We start from the raw sequence: 19,118 nt of genomic DNA on the forward strand, positions 1-19,118 counted from the left end.
GCTTGTTAGGTGCCAATTACTGACCAAAAAAAAAAAAAAAAAAAAAGTCACACAAAGGTACACTGTGTGACCAACACAGCTTGACGGATGCACAAAGTTATGGATTCTCAGCGGGGCTGGTCCTGCCATTCAGGGATGGAACTGAATGCCTTTTTATTTTTAATATAAAACCATTACGTTTTACATTAAAAGGGGAAGCATTGACTGTGCCTACAGTGCATACAGGTAGTACTTTAGAGTTCTGAATATGTGAATTTTGAATGAATGTTCCAATAACCTGTTTATTCTCCTGATAAAAAAAAAACTAATCTTCCCTTCATAATTGTAGATTGCAAGCAGACGAGTGAACAGAATAGGCCACAGTACGCGCATTCTCATTGTAGAGGAGTTAACAGCCATGTACACAGTGGGGCAGGGTGTGTTTTCTCAAATTATAGTCAACAAAATGTTCCAAAATGTGTTGACCTTACTTTCACTACCTTCACAACAACAGAAGACGGGAGCTTGTATCTGAGGCTTGCATCAAGCATGAGGTGCATGGCCAACTCTAAATTGGATACTGGCATCTCCATTCAGAAGTATTTGCTTTTATGTACTGCTACAGTATCTTTCAAAAAGGCAGAAATAAGAAACTGTCGACTTTGGTTGTTGGTAATTTGCATGATGAATAACTGCTTTTGTATCCAGAGATATTTCTAATGACCTGCATGAGCATATTACGGTAATTATTTCAGTTAAACTATAATTTCAGAGTGTGATATTTGCTATTGTGTTATTCAAGGAATATTAACAAAATATGCTCGTCCTCTTCTTTAGAGTAATCATATTTGAAATACTGTTCTTTTTGAGAATACACTGGCTAAAATATCCAGGTCATGTTCATAGTTTTTGAATATTCCATCTAATAATGGTATGATACAGTGAACATAGTCATTAAAACTTTTTAGTTGAAACGTCAGCCTTTGTATATGTGTTGTGCTCTCCTTTATATCTCAGCATGTGATTGGTAAATCCCCTGGTTATGTATTGTCAGCAAGCAGCAACTGTGTCTCCCCCTTCCCCCAACAATAAATTCTCAGCTGATGCTGATTGGCTGAAACATGTCTGGACCAATCACTGTTGAGTGCGTTGACTTTTCAGTGAACACATTTTTACTCAAATACAGGAGTGTTGACTCAAATATGCTGTCATCTCCCCCTTCAAAATGCAAGAAGAAGAGCATCTCTATAGCTGCTAGATTTATGTGTTTGCACTTATCCTAAGTAAAGGCTTGGTTCTCCTTTAGTAGAAAAAAACACTGACTTGATAAGTATAACTAGGTAACTATAACTCTCTGGTCAGCGCACACCTCTTCCTAATGTCAATTTACTTGTCAAACACTCCTCTAATTGTTTTTGCCATTTTTCAAATCCCCACCAAACTTGATGTTTCACTATTAAATGGATTTGTGATTTATCAAATCACCAAGGAATGCAATACTGCATGTGACCTTGGAGAGACATGACTTTAGTGGCAAGTTCAACGGCCGTCTGTGGCTGTGTTACTCTCTAAAATGATGCAGATTATGGATGTACCCTAATATTCGTGTACAAGTAGATGTTATCAGCAAAAGCATGCTATTTGGATCAATGCATAAGACTTGCAGATGACAGCTATTGACAATGTAGTAAATTAGACCACTCAAGTAACAAGTGCAAATCAAATGTTCTATGTAAGAATCAGCTTAATCATGCAATAAACAAAAACTAAATGTACAAGCCTGCATTTACATTTTAAGTGGGTTGAGGCTGTGGTGCATAGTAATCATTCTATACTAAAAGTGACTGCAAAAACAAAAAATATTTATATAAAAATATATATAAAATATATATTTTATATATATAATATATAGGACATGCAACTAAATTTTGCATTGGACATTTTCAGTTCCATGTGTCCAGCCAATAACATGAATCCCATGCAACAGTCCAGTTAAAGCTGAAATGTATTTCTATGTTGAGTGATTACATAAACACAGCTCATACTATATTGACAAAAATTGTAGGAATTACATATTTACCATTAAATGAATGGAGTAAGCAAGAAATACTAGAGTGGTGGAAGTGTGGTTGTGAAGCAGCTGGGTTGTATAATTTGACAGATTTATAGGAGGGTCAGAAATGTAACATTGCCACCTACTGTAAGGGGTACAGAGCACTTCCTGCCAAGACTGCTTGCTACAAGATTTGCTTGCAAATCCACCTCCTCAGGCCAGCAATTAAGTGCATCCAATTTGCTGAGGTTTCACATTAGCCCCAGTATTTGTAGTCTGAGTGCAAACTGATATGCGATGGCTGTGGGTAAATGTGAAAGCTGCCCAACGCACCAGCATTTTAATTCTCACCTCAAGAGCGAGGTTAGCTCCAAAAGAAATTCATGTTTTACACCCTCACATTCTTCATAATGGTCCCGTGACAGCGTGTTCCCAAATGCACTTATGGTCTGAATGGACTGGTGATTACACTGCAGATTTAAATGCAGAAGGCAACTTAAATTGAAAGGTGGGCTTCCTTTCAGATTCCAGACTCTGCGCACGGGGGAGGAGGTGCTCTCCTTCAAAGGGCTTTTACGTTCGGCAATCAAATTTTAGCCTTCTGACGTATATCCGTCTGACGTGTCATTTAGGTGTGAGGAATTTGTTTAGTTTCACATAGGTGAGATAGCGTGTGCTGCTGCCCTTGTGACGCAATTTCTATATTAAGCTACAGCTCCCACCATTCGTACATGCCACAGATAATTATATTGCACATAATTATATTACATTTGCTTAGCAGATGCTCTTGTATGGGTTACAGTTATAGCAGAGCATTTGAAATATCTTACAGTTATAAATGTCATCCATTTATTCAGTTGGAGGCAATCAGGGTGAAATACCCTATCCCAGGGTATATCAGCAGTGGCCCGCCATGGAAATCAAGCCAACAACCACTTTCCACTGCACCAAATCAACTGCTGTCCATAAATCCTGCAACCAGTCATCTCACTGAAAGCCAGTTGCTCATTTTGTTGAAAAATGTGATGTTTAAAATCTAATAAACAGATAAAGTACTGCAGCTTGATCATGCTTTGTGCATGCTCTGTTTCATGCACATAATCCAGCATGTTGCTGCTAAGGTCAGAAAAGTCATCCTGTGCATCCAGATGTCTGGAACTGTTAGCTTGCAATTACAAACATCCCAAAAGACTCTGGCAATGACATTTTCACATCAGTGTTTCAGAAAAGTGGAACCAGGGCTCTTCCACAGCAGTGTCTGTGTTTTCAATGAGGATCAGGTACAGAATCACACTTCTTTCCCAGAATACTGTTGCTACAATATTTGTTTGCCTATCCACATCTCTGGGAGAGGGCTAGAATTCGAATGCCTCCGATTTGCCCAGGTTTCATGTTAGACCCAGTATCCGCATTCTAAGCGCAAACAGAGGCGTATTTGAATTCTGATGGCATGTGTGAAAAGCATCCATTTTATACGCGCGACTCCTTCAGCAAGTCTTCTTCTCTTGAGATCTTCTTGTTTGACATGGGTTTAGAGCTGGCAGTATGCAGATCAACAAGTATTAATCTTGTGTTTGGTAATCGCATCTTCTGTTTCCATTATCAGTAAATTATAAGCAAGAAATTGGTGTCGTGACTCAAATGTAAAGAGATTTTTTCGGTAGGATTAGCAAACAAATGTCACGGTAGTTCCACGGTGTTTACCTTGGCCAAAGATGATGCATCACGAATCCCACGGACCGTATTCAAATCAGAAAGGCATTCTGTAGGGACTATAACTTAATGTGTGCTCTTCAACAGAATGAGTTGAGGGTGCAGTCCTTGTCGTTCACTTCAGAATTAGAAGAGGAGACGGTGAATCTTTATATGTGAACATGACCTTAAGTTTGTTGGTTTGGGCAGGATTATGGTGTTTACAGCCTCCAGGGGGAGAAAAGGTCAAGGCTTTTGTAAGTGCATTAAATCGGAGGGCTGCACAATGCCTCATCCGCCAGCGCGGCGGCTTGCCTCGCCGCTGCACGGCACAGCAGCATGATCTGCTTTGCTGAATGTGACATTTTGACCACACTGCGGTGCGGACGACTTCGGCTGGGGAGCGCGGGAGTGTAGGAGGTTCTGCATCCTACAGGGGGCGCTCACACAGGAAGGGCGAGTCATCTGTCTTGTGGTCGTCGACGGAATTAGGTGTGATAGCTGTTGAGTAAAGAACTCGGGGGGGGGGGGGGAGTTTATGCCGTGACGTGCTGTGGACCCAGAGCAGACCTGGCTGAGGGGACTTGCTGAGAAGAGCAGAAGAGAAAAGAAGGAGGGGGAGAGAAAGAGAGAGAGAAAGAGGGAAGAAGTGATAGATGAGCGGGAGAGAGGCAGAAGTTTGGATGGATGCCGGGATCTATAATGGCCGCAGGGGGTGGGGAGGGGTCTCCATCTTGTTTTCACTTCCCCCATCCATCTCTCCACACACCACTTTTAAGCCCTCTTTTGCTGCTCCCTGCTCTCAGATTCTCTCTTTCCTCTATGTTCCGCCATCATTTTACCACTCCACTTAATCCACTTCAAATTTTTTGCCTCTCACCGCATCTTTTTGTGTATTTCTCTATTTATCTTTTAAACTTTCTTTTTATGACTCTTTATTCAGTGCTGATGGTTCCAGGAGTCATGTTGCTTTCTGTATAGGCATTTTGAAGTTTAATCAGTGTTCTTGTCCCGTCTCTCACTCAACCTCCCTCTCTCTCTTCCGCTCTTTTTCCTCTCTGCTGTATCTTGGGTTCAGCAATTTCTTAAACCCACAAGATGTCAGTTGACATAGTGATCAATTCCTGGCTCAGCAGAGGAGCACAGGTGGGGGGGGGGGGGGTGGTTGGGAAAGGGGCACTTACAAAGAGGAGAAGGATAAGCAGGAAAAGTGTCTCACCATTAGTGAAGTAGTGTGTGTATATACTGTATGTACATGTGCATGTGTGTGTGCGATTGTGTTACTTGCACGTGCATTTGTGCATAGCCACATAAATTTCTGGCATTTGGCACTGTGTTGTGAAGCCAGAGACTTCAATACAGGCTGCGGTAGATGAAGGTAGCACATTTCCAGAATGCAACATGGAATGTGTGAGGAAGGAATGCTCAATGTTTTGCTATCTCTGCATTGAGTACTCTAGCTGGAGATACACTGTATGGGTAACATACTTTCATATCTTGTCTTGTCTTGTCTTGCAGTGTATTCGGAAGTGGGTTATAATCATGGACCAGAAATACACAGTGTGTCTGGTACCATTTGATTGTGTCATCTTGCCGATAATAGGTTAATTGGTCACGTGACAGCCATTCCCAGCTGCTTCTGGGAAGGAGACTGCTAGAGATGCCATTTTTCCATTGCATTCGCCCCAATACTTTACTTTACGGTTCATATTTTCCAGACCTATCCAAGGGCAAGACACGGGGCCATAACTGAAAGTTTCACCAAGGCGTGTATGAATGCTTTGTATTAAGCAGTTTTTTTTCTGTCAGGTCAGCTGACAATTTGCTGCAAGATGAGAAGGGCAAGCGATTTTTTTAATCTTCCTGTCCAGGTCTGGCCAGCTTCCAGGTTTGCTATGCACCTGGCTCTAATGCCGCTGAATTAATTCAAGGGGAAAATTAAGGCTTTGATCGATTGTCTCAGTGCGGACATTAGTGGCATCCAAGACAGCCATGAATCAGCACTCTTCACCTCTCTGTTCTTTTCTTTTGGGCTCATCTGTTTCTCTTCTCTGACTCCTCTCTCTGTCATGCAATTACAAAGCAAATTCAGTTATTCCCTGTTGGTTTGACCCTGCATTGTACATATATTTCCAAAGCAATGTGAAGAGGTGACAAATGACAATAACGGTAATAAACAACTAATAATGAAAAGTTCATATCAATTTATAATTGGGCTTGTCAACCATGGATGCCTGAAGGCCTTGACGGGGGCTGTAATTACAATCATGAAAAAAATGGTGGCACATAACCACCCTGTTCAGTGAAAGCATAAATGAGAACATGTAATGTACCATTTTGTCAGTTCTACTTATAAAATGAAGTGTTACAGACAACTCATTGGTCATTTGCAAACGTGAGCCACAGCAATACTTGACAAGCAGATTGTATCTGCAGTTAGTTTTTATTTTTCTATGATGGGGTCCAGCTGACAAAGAAGTTTAAAATGTCATATTTATAAATGATTTATTCATCAATAGCTGGGCTAAGGTCATGAAGGGTGTGTTTGATTAGGAACGGTCTCTGTGTTGTCCATTGCCTAACATTATAACAGATTTTTTACTTTATAACACATTTTCAGCAAAAGATTATTCTTATTCTTATGCTGACAGAGAAGGCACTTCCCTGAATTTTGCTGCTGGGTTTGCAGTTCCGTAAACTGAGTGTCTGGTGGGGGAGGTTGATTTGAGATGTATCCGTGCACTCTGTCTAGTCTCCCCACTTACTCCCCAATTGCTCCTCTCTCCTCTTTGACTCATTGGTGCACTATGGCAGGTGATTCTCTGTGTACCACACCGAGAGCCGGCGGGAGACTCTTCGTGTGTTTTGATTTGCCGGGGCCTCAGTACTGCGCAGATCCATTAGGGCTGCTATGAGAGGTGCGATGAGGTGTCTTCATTAATCTCCCTCTCGCTCCCTGGTCAGCGGAAGCAATTACCTGGGGTCACGGGGCTCCCTAATGAGCCGCTTCCACTAACGAGGGAGTTAATTACGGCAGGAGCTGCGAGTGGGGCAGGTGCGCCTGGGGTTCACACCAAAGCAGGCAGTGGTGAGTCTGTCCTCTGCGGCTCTTAGGCCCACAAAAAAGGTCTGTCTGCAGGAGGTAGATCTATCCACCAGGCTCCTCACGAAGAGATGTACTCCAGAATGTGACGGTACAAGGCCTGCCGCTTTTCCACTGGAGTCAATACTCAGATCAAACGCAACCTGCCTATTTCTTGGACCATTTCTTGTGTGTGGGTGTGCAAACAGGTGTGTTTGTGCATATATATACTTGTTTGCATGTATGTATGTGTGTTTGTGTGTGTGTAATTGCAATTGCTCATTTAGTGTGACTCTAAATCACCTCAAACTTAGTCAGACCATTGTGATGTGTTTTTTTTTTTTCATTTTGTACGGGTCTGTGTATGTGTATTAGTCACTGCAACAAACAAAGCCGTGTATGGCTTTTCTTCCTGCCATTTAAACTGCAGAAGACTGACTGCCTGTCAGTCGCCATAGTAATTAACAAAGGAAATTAGGCTCAGTGAATGATTGAGGTGGGGAATGATGAATTATTTGTTCTATTATTCTGAACTTTCATAAGGAATAAGGAGAGATTTGCCAGGGGTCAAATGAAAGTCATTTGATTATTTGTTTAAATTTAGTCCTGTTAGCCCATGTTCTAATGATCGCTAATACTATTTTACTATCATGTATCCTTCTTATCAATATTCAATCATTTTCTGTGTTGGTTTCTGTGAGGCAATCTTGAGCATAGCAGAGCTAATTTTTATATTAGAAGGGTTACGTCACCCCCTGGAGTGAAGATAAGAGCTTGAGTGGTGCCCTGGGCTCTGGTCTTTTGTGCAGCAAATTAATTGTGTTGTCTGTAAGAAGTTGTGCCATGCAATTGCAAAAAATGTAGGTTCAATCACCACTCAGACCACACAAGTCATGGTGCTAATAGTATGGTTGGATTTCGCCCATTTTTGCATGTCTTTTTGAGTAAAAACTGCACTGATCAGTCTACCATTGCCTTCCAGCCTGCCGCTCTTCCCAGTTGTCAAACTGGACCCTGTGGTGTTTTGTGACTGTGAGCAAAGTCATTTCACTCAGATCCTAAAAAGGGCTGCTCACATCACACATACACATACATTTTGTCTCTTTTGTTCTTACGCGCGCACACACACACACACACCAAACCAAACACCAAAGCATTAATGTGACACTGCTTGTTCCTCAGAGTGAAAACACAAATAGTTTTCAGCTGTTTCCACTCTTAATGTTTCGGACAGTCTTAACGTTCCAGATACATTACCAGGTATAATGTTGTCTTTATGTACTAGCAGCAACCAGAATAATGTGCAACAGGGTTTCAGTGGTTTATGTCCCTTTTCATATATACAAAACATGCAGATTGCACCACTTTTTTCCAAGGTATGCAAGTGAAAGCAAACAGACACTGTAGAGATCAGTGACACAAAACAGATTTGCCACCCACCTCTTTAGGCAGTCTGGTTGGTAGTCTACCTCCTGCTGTGTTCCGCTAAGGCTTGATTGATCCATGGGTGGGCTTATAGTGTTGGTGTAATTTTATGCACAGTAGGTATTTGAATCATATCCTGTGTGTATATGAGTTATATCCTGAATAACTTGATAATGTACAGGTCCAGGATCTCAGTTTCCAATTTTTCATGAGGAGCAACTCATTTAGCATTAAACTTTGACTCACTGTTGCTTTAATGAGATAGATTCTTAGTTTTAATGTGGCCACTACAGTGTATTTTGACAGGGCTACAATTTAAGGTAATGTGTTTTAAAAAGAATGAATAGTCATCTGGCACCAATGACATGTAGAAAATCAAATAAAAATACAGCTGAAAAAATATAATTAATGTATCATATGGATTACAGCAAACACAAAGTTGAAATCAAATATATTTCAAAACTGAAAATTGACAACAGATATCTGTAAGAGTTTTAAAGTTTTATTCCATACAAATAATTACTAAAACAAGGTGATAATCATGTTTGTGTGATAGTCTTTAAGCAATCAACTTTTATGTAGACATTATTGATAGATGTATGGATTGTAACATGAAAAGGCTGAGATCGTGAGGGTGGGCAAAATTAAAATAGCGCTCTCAAAAATATTAAGCAATTTGAAACACATTTTCTTTAGAGAAAAGAAATTCCAAAATGAATATTTGTCATTCATACCCCACCATCTCAGAAAGCATGAAGGCAACGTTTTTACTTGCTATCATTTAAGAATGGAACTGGCAGAATCTGACAAGCTTGTTTTTCCCCCAGCAAAAAAAATATGTTGATATTTATTGCATGACAAAAGAGCCTTAAGCATATTGGTCATGTGTTTTGTTCCAGTTGTTTTCTGAAAGGAAGTACTCCTCTCTCTGTATATTTGACGTGGAAATGTTTTTCTCTTTATTTAGCTAAAAGAATTACAACAAATTATTACTGTAAATATTGATGTATTCATAAAAGCCTAGAAACGGCATATCATTTAGAATGTGGGAAAAAATCGACTTATAAATAAATAGGTTCCACTCAGGTCATGTGGCACTTGCAACTCCAACAGCAACAATAATGCATAAAAGTCATTTTATAACAAGGTAATCTCCTTCCATACAAGTATCTCTGTGCATCACGTGGTCCTTCAGCTCTCTGACCAATCCTGACCACTCAGGTGACCATTCTTTCATCCAATAAATGTGGTCATCATGTAGCCTAAAAAAACAAAACAGGTATCTCTGTGTTCTCGGCCCTGACCTATGTGCCACCTGCAGTCTCTCTTTGTCGTCTCTGCTGCTTCAGACATCAGGATGGATAGCGATTGTTTGCATTGACTTGACCACTGCCAGTGTAAGAATCTGTTCTGTGGAAATCCACCCACATGGTGTAAACAGAACTAATTCAGGACTGAGGACTCAGGAATAAAGCCTGAGCCAAAGCAAATCCGTCCGAATGGACTCCAAACAGAGTGTAAAAGCCTTTTTAAAGTCCATTACATAAGGCAAACAGGTACACAGGAGCCGGGGAAAGAGATAGTGCATATGCAAATTTGTAGACATTTGTTTTGCTTTTCAGTATTTGTGAAGCCATCAGTAAGGTACTTGGGTAAAAGCAAAGCAGATCAGTATCACTGGAATGCTGTTCCTGGTTGTGCAGCTGAGTGTTACCAGGGTGATGGGCGTGTGTTACCTGTTCTCACCTGAAGTGCTTCAGGGTGCAGTACTGGGGTTGTCCAGGAGGGACAGAACATGTTTCCTGTGTGTTGCATAGCAGAGAGAAGGGGAGAAATAAAATAAAAGCCTTGTTGACAAGGTGTGGCCCTTTTGGGATGTCTCAGAAAAGAGAGTGAGGAAGCGAGGGAATTGGAAGCAGCTGGAGGTGCAGGTGGGGTTGAGTTAAGATGAGGGGAAAGGAAAGCAAGAGAGAGATTGCCTCATATTCTGCATCCCTGAGGTGGCGTGTTTGCATTTCGAAAACAAGATCATTCACCCTAAGTCCCTCATCATTCTGGGAATTCATATTCCATTTCAAATGGGCTTTATCAGCATGGTAACAGCACTTGTTTGCTGAAACCCATCAAGCGAGCTCACAAGAATCGCTTTGGACGGGAAGAGTTGTATGCAACATTTCTGAACAAGTTGAGCTAACGTGCTCTGGCTTTGTTTTTCAGTTGTGCTTTTTTTTCTTGTCCCTGTCTGTTCTTTTTCTGTCTGCTTTACGCCCCTTTCATATTGTAGCACTCAACACTGCTGTTTGTCTCTTTGTTTCTGGGCATATCCCCTCTGTCACACTGCCTCTGCCAAATCATCTCCGATTTCAGGTCAACTTCCTCTTTCTTAGCCTTCACTCTTCCTTGCTCTGCAGATCTCTATTTCGGTACTTGTCCTGTTCCATCTCCCTCCCTCTCTGCCTCTCTCTCGCCCACCTCATTTCTCTCTCGTTACCTCTCCTGCTCTCTCTCCATCGCTCTCCCACTTTCACTCTCAGTGTAGCAGGGTGATCAGGCAGTCTGCTCACGAAGCGTGCCAGCTGGAAATTTCTCTGTAATGAGCTGAGCGCAAGACTGCAGCACTTAGAGGAGAGCGCTCGCTGTCTCTCTCTCTCCTTCTCTCTCTCTCTCTCTCTCTCTCTCCCTCTCTCTCTCTCGCTGCCTCTCTGCATTTCTCTTTTTCTTCATCCCTCTCTCCCTCCTTCTGCTCTACCTTTTCTCTCTGTCTTCCCCCGAGCACCTCTTCTTTCCACACTCTCAGTCATTCTCTACCGTGCTCACATGCCCACGAACGCACATTCACACAAGCACTGGTGCGAACAGCTGACTCTGTGTCCATCTGTCTCACCGTCCATCTCTTTGTTCATCTGTCTGATAGGGTCTGCTATGTTGTGGTTGTCTTTGATGGGGGAAAGAGAGCTTTGGGGACAGTGGCTTTGTGCTGGAGCCAGCTGCTTGACTCTCCTGCTGCATGAAATAACATAAAGGATTAGGACTGGTGTCAGTGGAGATACAATGTAGGTCGTTTTGAATAGTTAATTTTATGAGCATCAGCAGCCAAGACACTGGACACAGACATAATATTGCCCACCATATGTGATGTCTTCATGGGCAAAATTCGTGCTTGTGTTTGCATGTCTTGGATGTGAACCAACCCGAACGGTCCCAGCACCCACGGTCAAAGCAGCTGACACTAGGCTAAATTCCAGACCAGTTGCTATGGTAACAACAACCAGTGAAATCGGATCTTTAGCCAAAATGTTATGCTCAATGTATACAGCACTTGGGGCAATGCACAAAAATGTAATGAAACTTAAGTGTGTACTTTCTTATGCGAGAATCAACGTGTGTGATTGGTGTTGTCAAGTGAACATTTTGTCAGGTCCAATGAACAAAATGTAGTGCTTTGTGGCTGTTTTTGTCAAATACAGTATGGTGTTCAACCCATTCAGAGAAAATGACAGAAATGTCCGTGATATCTAAATTGGCCATTCAGTTCGGAAGTGGTTGCGACTTATGTCAAAATGGCTTTGCCATTAATTTGCCCTAATTATAACATCAATCAGTTGAATGATTACACTGGACATGAAAAAGATTTTGCATTTTCAGAGGTAATAACAGGCAAACAGGAGGACAGATGTGCCTGCATCTTGAAAGGACATTTTTGGAGCTTTAAATGGTGCAGCCACATCCAAGAGCTTAAATTCAACTCTCAAACTGCAAGTAAAGCACTTCTTTCTTTTTTCTGATGCCAGGGTAATAGCACTCAAAGGAAACAGCGCTACTGTGACGAAACGCCAAAGGTGCTTTTGGGTTTAGCCATCTGTTTGAGATGGTAATGATGTTTGTGTGCCTGTTGTCCACACAAGGTTTTTTAGGTGTTCTGCACCTGCCATCATTACACACCTGTGCGGGCACTTATGTACCCCCAGTTCTCATACAGTCCTAGAGCCGTTTGTGGGCCTGGCGTACCTACGTGGTCGAGGAGGTGTTCGTGTTCCTGTCTCTCGCACCTGGCCGAATAGGTGTTTGTGTACCTGCCATTCCCACACAGTTGTATAGCCGCCAGCATGCGCTCTTACACAGCGCTGCGGTGTAATACAAAAAATCTGCGTTTAACAATCCCATCATATTTACAGAGTGTCAGAGCATGAGAGACACCTGACCTGCTGGTAATGAAATGTAGTTCATCGCTTAGAGAAGATAATAGCCTCTCTATTTGTCAAAGATCCGCTCTGCAGAATTTCCTGTGGGACATTATCACCATCACAAATGACTGTTTTCTTATCACCTCCTCAGTGTGGCAGCAAGCCTGATTGACTGTAAGCTCTGCATTTAAAGTTGATTGAGATGCACCTGGCCCTTTCACATGAAACAAATGTTGTGGTGTTTCATAAAATGTGTCCATTGATCATTTACAAATACAGAATCTTTACAAAAATAGCTGTTTTGTCATCAAGTAGCAGAAGAGAGCTGATTCTGATCCAATTTGATCCAGTTTTATAGTGTGACAGGGGGACTTCAGTAAAATATTTAATGATATAGCGTTTGCTTCATGTCGACTTCTTACCAAGGATTTATAGCTGTTTTCTGTAACCTATGATCTTCACATTGACTGATTAAGGTGTCCTTTCATGGTTGTTTTCCTTCCCTCTGAAAGCTGTTGGTGTATTTCTTTATTATGAGTATATTCATTTGATTCTTCAAGAGAGCTTGAAACACAGTAGATGTTGAAGAGACACCCCTTTGGCCCTTTTTTTTTGTTTTGAATACTGGCAGCCTGCCTCAGTACAAATGCGCCAGTAAATGACCTTGTGTCCACTGGTACAGACAAGGAGAAGCCTTGTGTCTGGCTGTCCTTGATTGGAACATTCTGTCATGTTTCTCCAGCTTCTGCTTAGCCCTGGTCTCTGCCCTGAACCCTAGGCTTTAACCCTGAGCTGACAGAAGGGACATACAGGAATATAACTCACTTTGAACGGCCCATTATTTAACCTTGAATTAAAGAAAGAGCATATCGGGAAGGCATTATATACATACTGTATAAATAAAAGAAAATAAATGACCCATCAAAACCCTTTTTAACTGACTTCATCTCAACTCGTTACTGCCCGTTTCGTCTCTTATTTACCCATTTGCTGTTACGCTCCCTTCTCAGAAATTCAGTTTATGGAATGCGGACTTTAGCTTCAGTTGGGAAATTATCATGGTTCATAGCTCCGCAGTCTCAGATTCCTGCCTCTTCAGGCTCAGCTTTGATGCTTCAGCCGTACAGCTTCTTCTTCTCACTACAACGTGTGCTGTTAAATGTTGTTTTGAAAATGAGAGCAAAGGAGGAGGAGTGATAGAAAGAGGAGGCTGGAGGTAGAGGTATTGTGTAACTTGTGTAACTTGGTATAGTGTGCAAAGATTAAAGTCAGAGTTAAAAAAAGGAGAGAACACAAGTAAATCTCAATGTTTTTATTCATTGGCTTCCAAACAAATGGTTGATCTTCTTAATTCATTGTTGTAAAATAATAATAAAAAAAATACTTTACTGCTACATTACTTTCATCATGCTCTTCAGTTTTCCAATTTCAATGTTATTCATTTAATTCATTTAAATGTTATGAATACCCATAATGTCAAAATTGCCATAGAAGTGTTTGAATACTGTGATTCTCTGATTCATGTGGACACAGCCTTGCTTACACAACAATTATGAATGAATCAGGCACTTGGCATATTACACCACATTACTGCAACAGTGCTTGAATGGAATGGTGTTTGTTGTTCCGGATGGGCTGGGTGCATAGTGGTCTGGATGCATTGTTGCAACCAGATTTTTCTGTGTTGGCATATGCACTGGTTTGTGGGGCATATGCTATTTTTAAATGTAATGCTGCTGCCTGTTTTTTCACATGATTCTTGATTATGGATTTGTTGATTTTTCAATTTTTCAAATGAAATTAAATTAAAGTTCCATTGTACATTGCATGGGTGTGCCTTTGTGTGTATGTGTGTGTGTGTGTGTGTGTGTGTGCACATGCATCTGTGCGTGCATGCTTTAAATAACTATGCCGGAGCTGTGTTTTCTCCACTGATTTTGTCCCCACACTTAAGATAGGAGGAAGGATGAGTAATTTTCTTCCCTTAGCCTATATCTATTTTATTCTCAAAACTTTAGCTACTTTTTCAAATCTGTTTTGTGCGTAAGAGACTGTGGCTTGCTCCATAAATTAGCATAAATGAAATTTATGAAATTAAGTTAGGACTTAAACTGTCCCCATGCACTGATTTGCACAGCCAAGGTGAAGTGTTCCTGATTTAGACTAAACCAATCTTTTTGCTAAATGTACTGAAGAAGCAGAGCATTTTCTCCATTAGGCCCATCATATTATAAATCAAACTAAACTAAAAAGCCAATTATTACAGAGGGATGACATCAATCTACATATTTACTGAGCAAAGCTTTTGTCTTTCAAATTAGCAATTTGACCTCAAGCACCAGCCAGTCAAAAAGCCACATGGCCCATGGCAGCATGCAAAGATGTCATGAAACGTCATGGATTAAGGCCACATTTAGCAGTGTATTACACAAAGAATTATGTCGATGTGGTTATCTGCTTATACCTCAGTTCTGAAGTTATGCAATTGCTTTAGGATTCCTTGTTGTAGCGTACTAGCTAGCTAGATGCTCTGATATATGCATCTAGCTAACATCAGGAATGATTTCTCTTATAAATGTTATTTAGCTAAGTAGAGTGTGAACTCTATTTATGACTTAATGCTAAACAAACTGATGAAAAATTAAATAAATAGAATAATGTTCAACAAAAAAAATGAGAAGATAATATCTTGTAAACCAGCTTGAGACAGAGACCGGACAGAGTATTTCACACAGGGGCAATGTGAGTAGTTTGCAGAAGTATCATATATCCTTTTGACAAGGATTGTTGTATGATGAAGAAAAATAACAAGAGGTTTTGATCGTTCAAAATAGACACCACTATTTTGGCAAGTAAGCGCAACCCTTTTGACATCCCTGCACGCCTATATCACACTGAAAGCCTTGAGCGCATCAAAATGAAAAGCCCTCACAACCTAAAATGTTGTATGAATTGCACCAAGTAATGGACCATTTATTTTTGTTGAAGACATTGTCGTAAAACTAGTCATACGTATTGCACTCTCTTAATGCCTCCAGTCAAATACAAGAGATGCTGTACATTCACAGTGGATACACTGTCCCCCTGAATAGGAAAATTCACAAATGCTTTGCTGCACTGATAGAAGATTTGTGAACAAAGGAGATTTTTTTCCTTCACGGAAACACATTTAATGGAATGTAATGATAAAAAAAATAAGTAAATAATTTGCTGTAATGTAATAACAGGAGTTTATGCAGGAATTTTTGCAGCTAACCCACAAGCAACAGCAAGTGAATAGCAAAGTTTTCATTTTAGGACACGCCCATGCGAGACGCCGCACATACCGTCTGCATTAACCGCATTAAAATTGAGGCCTTCCCCCCAGGCTTCAGAACATCACAGTTTGGTAATCTGGAACAAAAAATAGTAGTCCCAGGTGTCTGGACTACCAATTTGTCCGCCCACATGCAATAAACATGTGCAACATGTAAAATAGATGCAGGAGTGTAGGTGTTGGCACATCTCTGAGCGGCCCGGGAACAGAGAGTGAAGCCAGGAACAGGCAGTGCTGCCTGGTGTGAGCAGCTGAAACCGCGAGAGAAATCGTGAATGGGTAGGGTCTCCTGTAGTGTTCAGAGGGTCAGTATATACAGGCAGATACACTAGTGTCACTATCCTAAAAGCAGGTCCATTCATCCACAGATTTATCAACTCATTGGAAAAGAGCAGTCATCTTTCTATTTTTAAATAACTTAAAGCTCTAATACTGTGTGTGTGCATACATAAATTATGGCTATTGGTAGGCTACTGTATATCTACATCTAGCTCTCCTCCTGTATATACAGTTGTGTATAGTTGTGTTTATGTGCTCTTGGGTTTATGGAGCACTATGTGACTCCCGGATGGCTTATTAACAGCGGCAAGAAGATGTTCCCATCTGCTGCCTCCATTGGGGAAAAAAAACCCCTACATACAAACATACACACACAACCAAGTAACACTTCCACTACTACATAAACAGAGCCACCCTCTTTGAACCAATACACCTGTGTTTTCCTGTGCACCACTCAAAATACAACTGTACAAAGGATCTTGACAACTACACTCTGCTGTCCCATTACTCCATAGTGCTCCTCAGCGCAGCCTGACAACCACTCCACAGTGTTGTCCTGGCTACTACTCCATACTGCTGCCCTTCAGGGCCAATCTGCAGTCTGCAGAAAAGAGAGGTATTATTTCATACTGTGATGACAACTGTAAGAGGAGGTCATGTTTAATTGTTCTTGTAATTACTGAGGAAGCAACAGAGCAGCTTAGTGAAATCTTTTATTGCAGAAGAAATGCACAGAAACAAGCTGATCTCTGATTGCACCATTACAATGTTTTGGCATTGATACTACAGTGTGTGACTGTGTGACTGACTCTAACAATGCCCGCTTTCTCTTTTCTGACCTACCCCTTCTGTTTCTCTCTGTCTTCAGAATTGTCACAGAGCTGACCATCACTTCCGGATTTCTGAGGCTTGTGAGAAGAGGAGGGAGTGAGATTGTAGGCAGAGCATGGGGTGGCAACGCTGTGGGTGTTGCTATGTTTGAGGAGGCTCAGACAAGGCCATGGAGACCGACGGCTACAGCCATCTCCTGGAAACAAGCGATGGTATGGAGGCTGGCGGGGGCCTGGAAGGCCTTGGCGGGGCCAACTCGGACACAGGGTGGTACCTGCCCTACCCCATCAGCTTCCAGGTGACCTTGACCAGCTTCCTTATGTTGGAGCTGGTGCTGGGCTTCAGCAGCAACTTGACCGTGCTGGTGCTCTATTGCGCCCAGTCCAATCTGGTCGACTCGGTCAGCAATATGGTCACGGTCAACCTGCACGTCCTCGATATCATCGTGTGCGTGCTGTGTCTCCCGATGACCATGGTCATCATCCTGCTGCCACTGGATGGCAATCTGGCATTGCTGTGCTGCTTCCATGAGGCCTGCGTCACCTTCACCAGCATCGCCACCGCCATCAACGTGCTGGTCATCAGCGTCGACCGCTACGACATCTCTGTGCGCCCGGCCAACCGCCTGCTGACCCCCCGGCGTGCGGCGCTGCTGCTGGCCGCCGTGTGGACCGTGTCTTTGGCCGTCTTTTTCATCCCCTTCCTGGAGGTGGAGTTCTTCGGGCCAGACAGCGGACTGGAGGACCCCGCCCTGGTACCCGTGTGGCGCAACCGGACGCTGCTCTGTGTAGGGGGGCAGGGCTACCACACAGAGCTGGCCATGTACTACCACCTGCTCTTGCAGGTGCCCATCTTCTTCACCGCCGTGGTGGTCATGTTGTTCACGTACTCCAAGATCCTGCAGGCCCTCAACATCCGCATCGGCACCCACTTGAAGAGGAGTCAGCGCTTGAAGGGCCCGTCCTGCAGGGGGCGCCGCAGAAGGAGAAAGAGGAAGGGGTTAGGAATAGGGGGATCCTCCAGCCAGACCAGGCACCTCACCCAGCCGCCCCTAATCCCCTCCCCGACCCCGACCCCCACCTCACCCCCACCTCTATCCTCAGTTCCCCAGATTACCTCTGATGGTGGAGCCACCCCTGTCTCTGCCCCCACTCCCTCCCCAACCCCCACCCCCGCCCCCATCCCAGGCCCCGCCTCTGCCTCGGCGTCCATGGGTGTCCACGCCTCGGTATCAGCCATCATCGCTCTGCGGCGGGCTGTGCGGCGGCACCGGGACCGGCGGGAGCGCCAGCGGCGCGTCTTCAAGATGTCGCTCATCATCATCTCCACATTCATGGGCTGTTGGGCGCCCATCTCCGTGGTGAACGTGCTGATCCTGGGCCTGGGCCCCAGCGACTGGCTGGTGCGGCTGCGGCTCTGCTTCCTGGCCATGGCCTACGGGACCACCATCTTCCACCCGCTGCTCTACGCTTTCACGCGGCAGAAGCTGCGGCGGGCGCTCCGCAGCAAGGTGAAGAAGCGCGTGGTGTCGCTGCTGCAGGTGGACCCCGCGCCCAGCGGCACCGTCATACACAACTCCTGGGTAGAGCCGCGCAAGGGCCGGCGGGTACGCCTGGAGGGCAGCGACGCCACGGACCGCTGCCTCACGGAGGCTGTGCGCGAGTGAGAGAGGGAAAAAGAGAGAGAGAGAGAGGGAAGCAGAAGAGAGAGAGAGGGAGAGAGACTGTATGAGAGCATTCATGCTTGTGAGTGTGTGAGTGTGCTTATGTGGATCTGTGTACGTTCGTTTCATTTGAAAGCTTGAAAATTTCAAGAGACAGTATCATTGCTCACATCTTTGCTCAGATGAATGAAATCAGACGTATGCAGGTGTTCTAACTAAGCCCCGATCTCAGTAAGCACATCATTTAGAGGAGCCACTTCTTTTAGCAATCAATTAACTGTGATAGTGTAAACTTAGGCATATTGTAAATGTAGTCATACATATATCGTACATACATATACACACACACACACACACACACGCACACACATAAAGAGAAGCCCAGTCCTAGTCTACAAGGGCTGCAGGTTTCTTTTCATCTTGAGCACTTAAGTGCTTGAGTCCACTCGTAACTGCCTTAATTCAACCACTCTTCCCAGGTCATAGGTAGTTATTCATTCAAAGACAGCAAGAAAATCAATAGTGCTGTGGCCCTCCCATACTCAGACTTGGTACATCTGCAATGGATAATCTTGATAAAATCATGTGGATTCCCATTTCAATTCTACGAAGGC

At 43.1% G+C, this 19,118-nt stretch overlaps 1 protein-coding gene across 1 annotated transcript in view; it reads left to right on the top strand.

The window, feature by feature from the left end:
- LOC118780145 (G-protein coupled receptor 22-like) overlaps positions 1 to 18,528 on the top strand; it is a 22,004-nt gene extending 3,476 nt beyond the window's left edge. The window contains exon 2 of the mRNA XM_036532472.1: positions 16,879 to 18,528. Within this exon, the coding sequence (XP_036388365.1) occupies positions 17,011 to 18,507 (1,497 nt within the window). The 5' untranslated portion in view covers positions 16,879 to 17,010 and the 3' untranslated portion in view covers positions 18,508 to 18,528. The remainder of the gene's footprint in view (positions 1 to 16,878) is intronic.
- Positions 18,529 to 19,118: the final 590 nt, after the last annotated feature.

This window comes from Megalops cyprinoides, chromosome 7 (genome assembly GCF_013368585.1).
Source record: "Megalops cyprinoides isolate fMegCyp1 chromosome 7, fMegCyp1.pri, whole genome shotgun sequence".
In the NCBI taxonomy this organism is placed as follows: Eukaryota; Metazoa; Chordata; class Actinopteri; order Elopiformes; family Megalopidae; genus Megalops; species Megalops cyprinoides.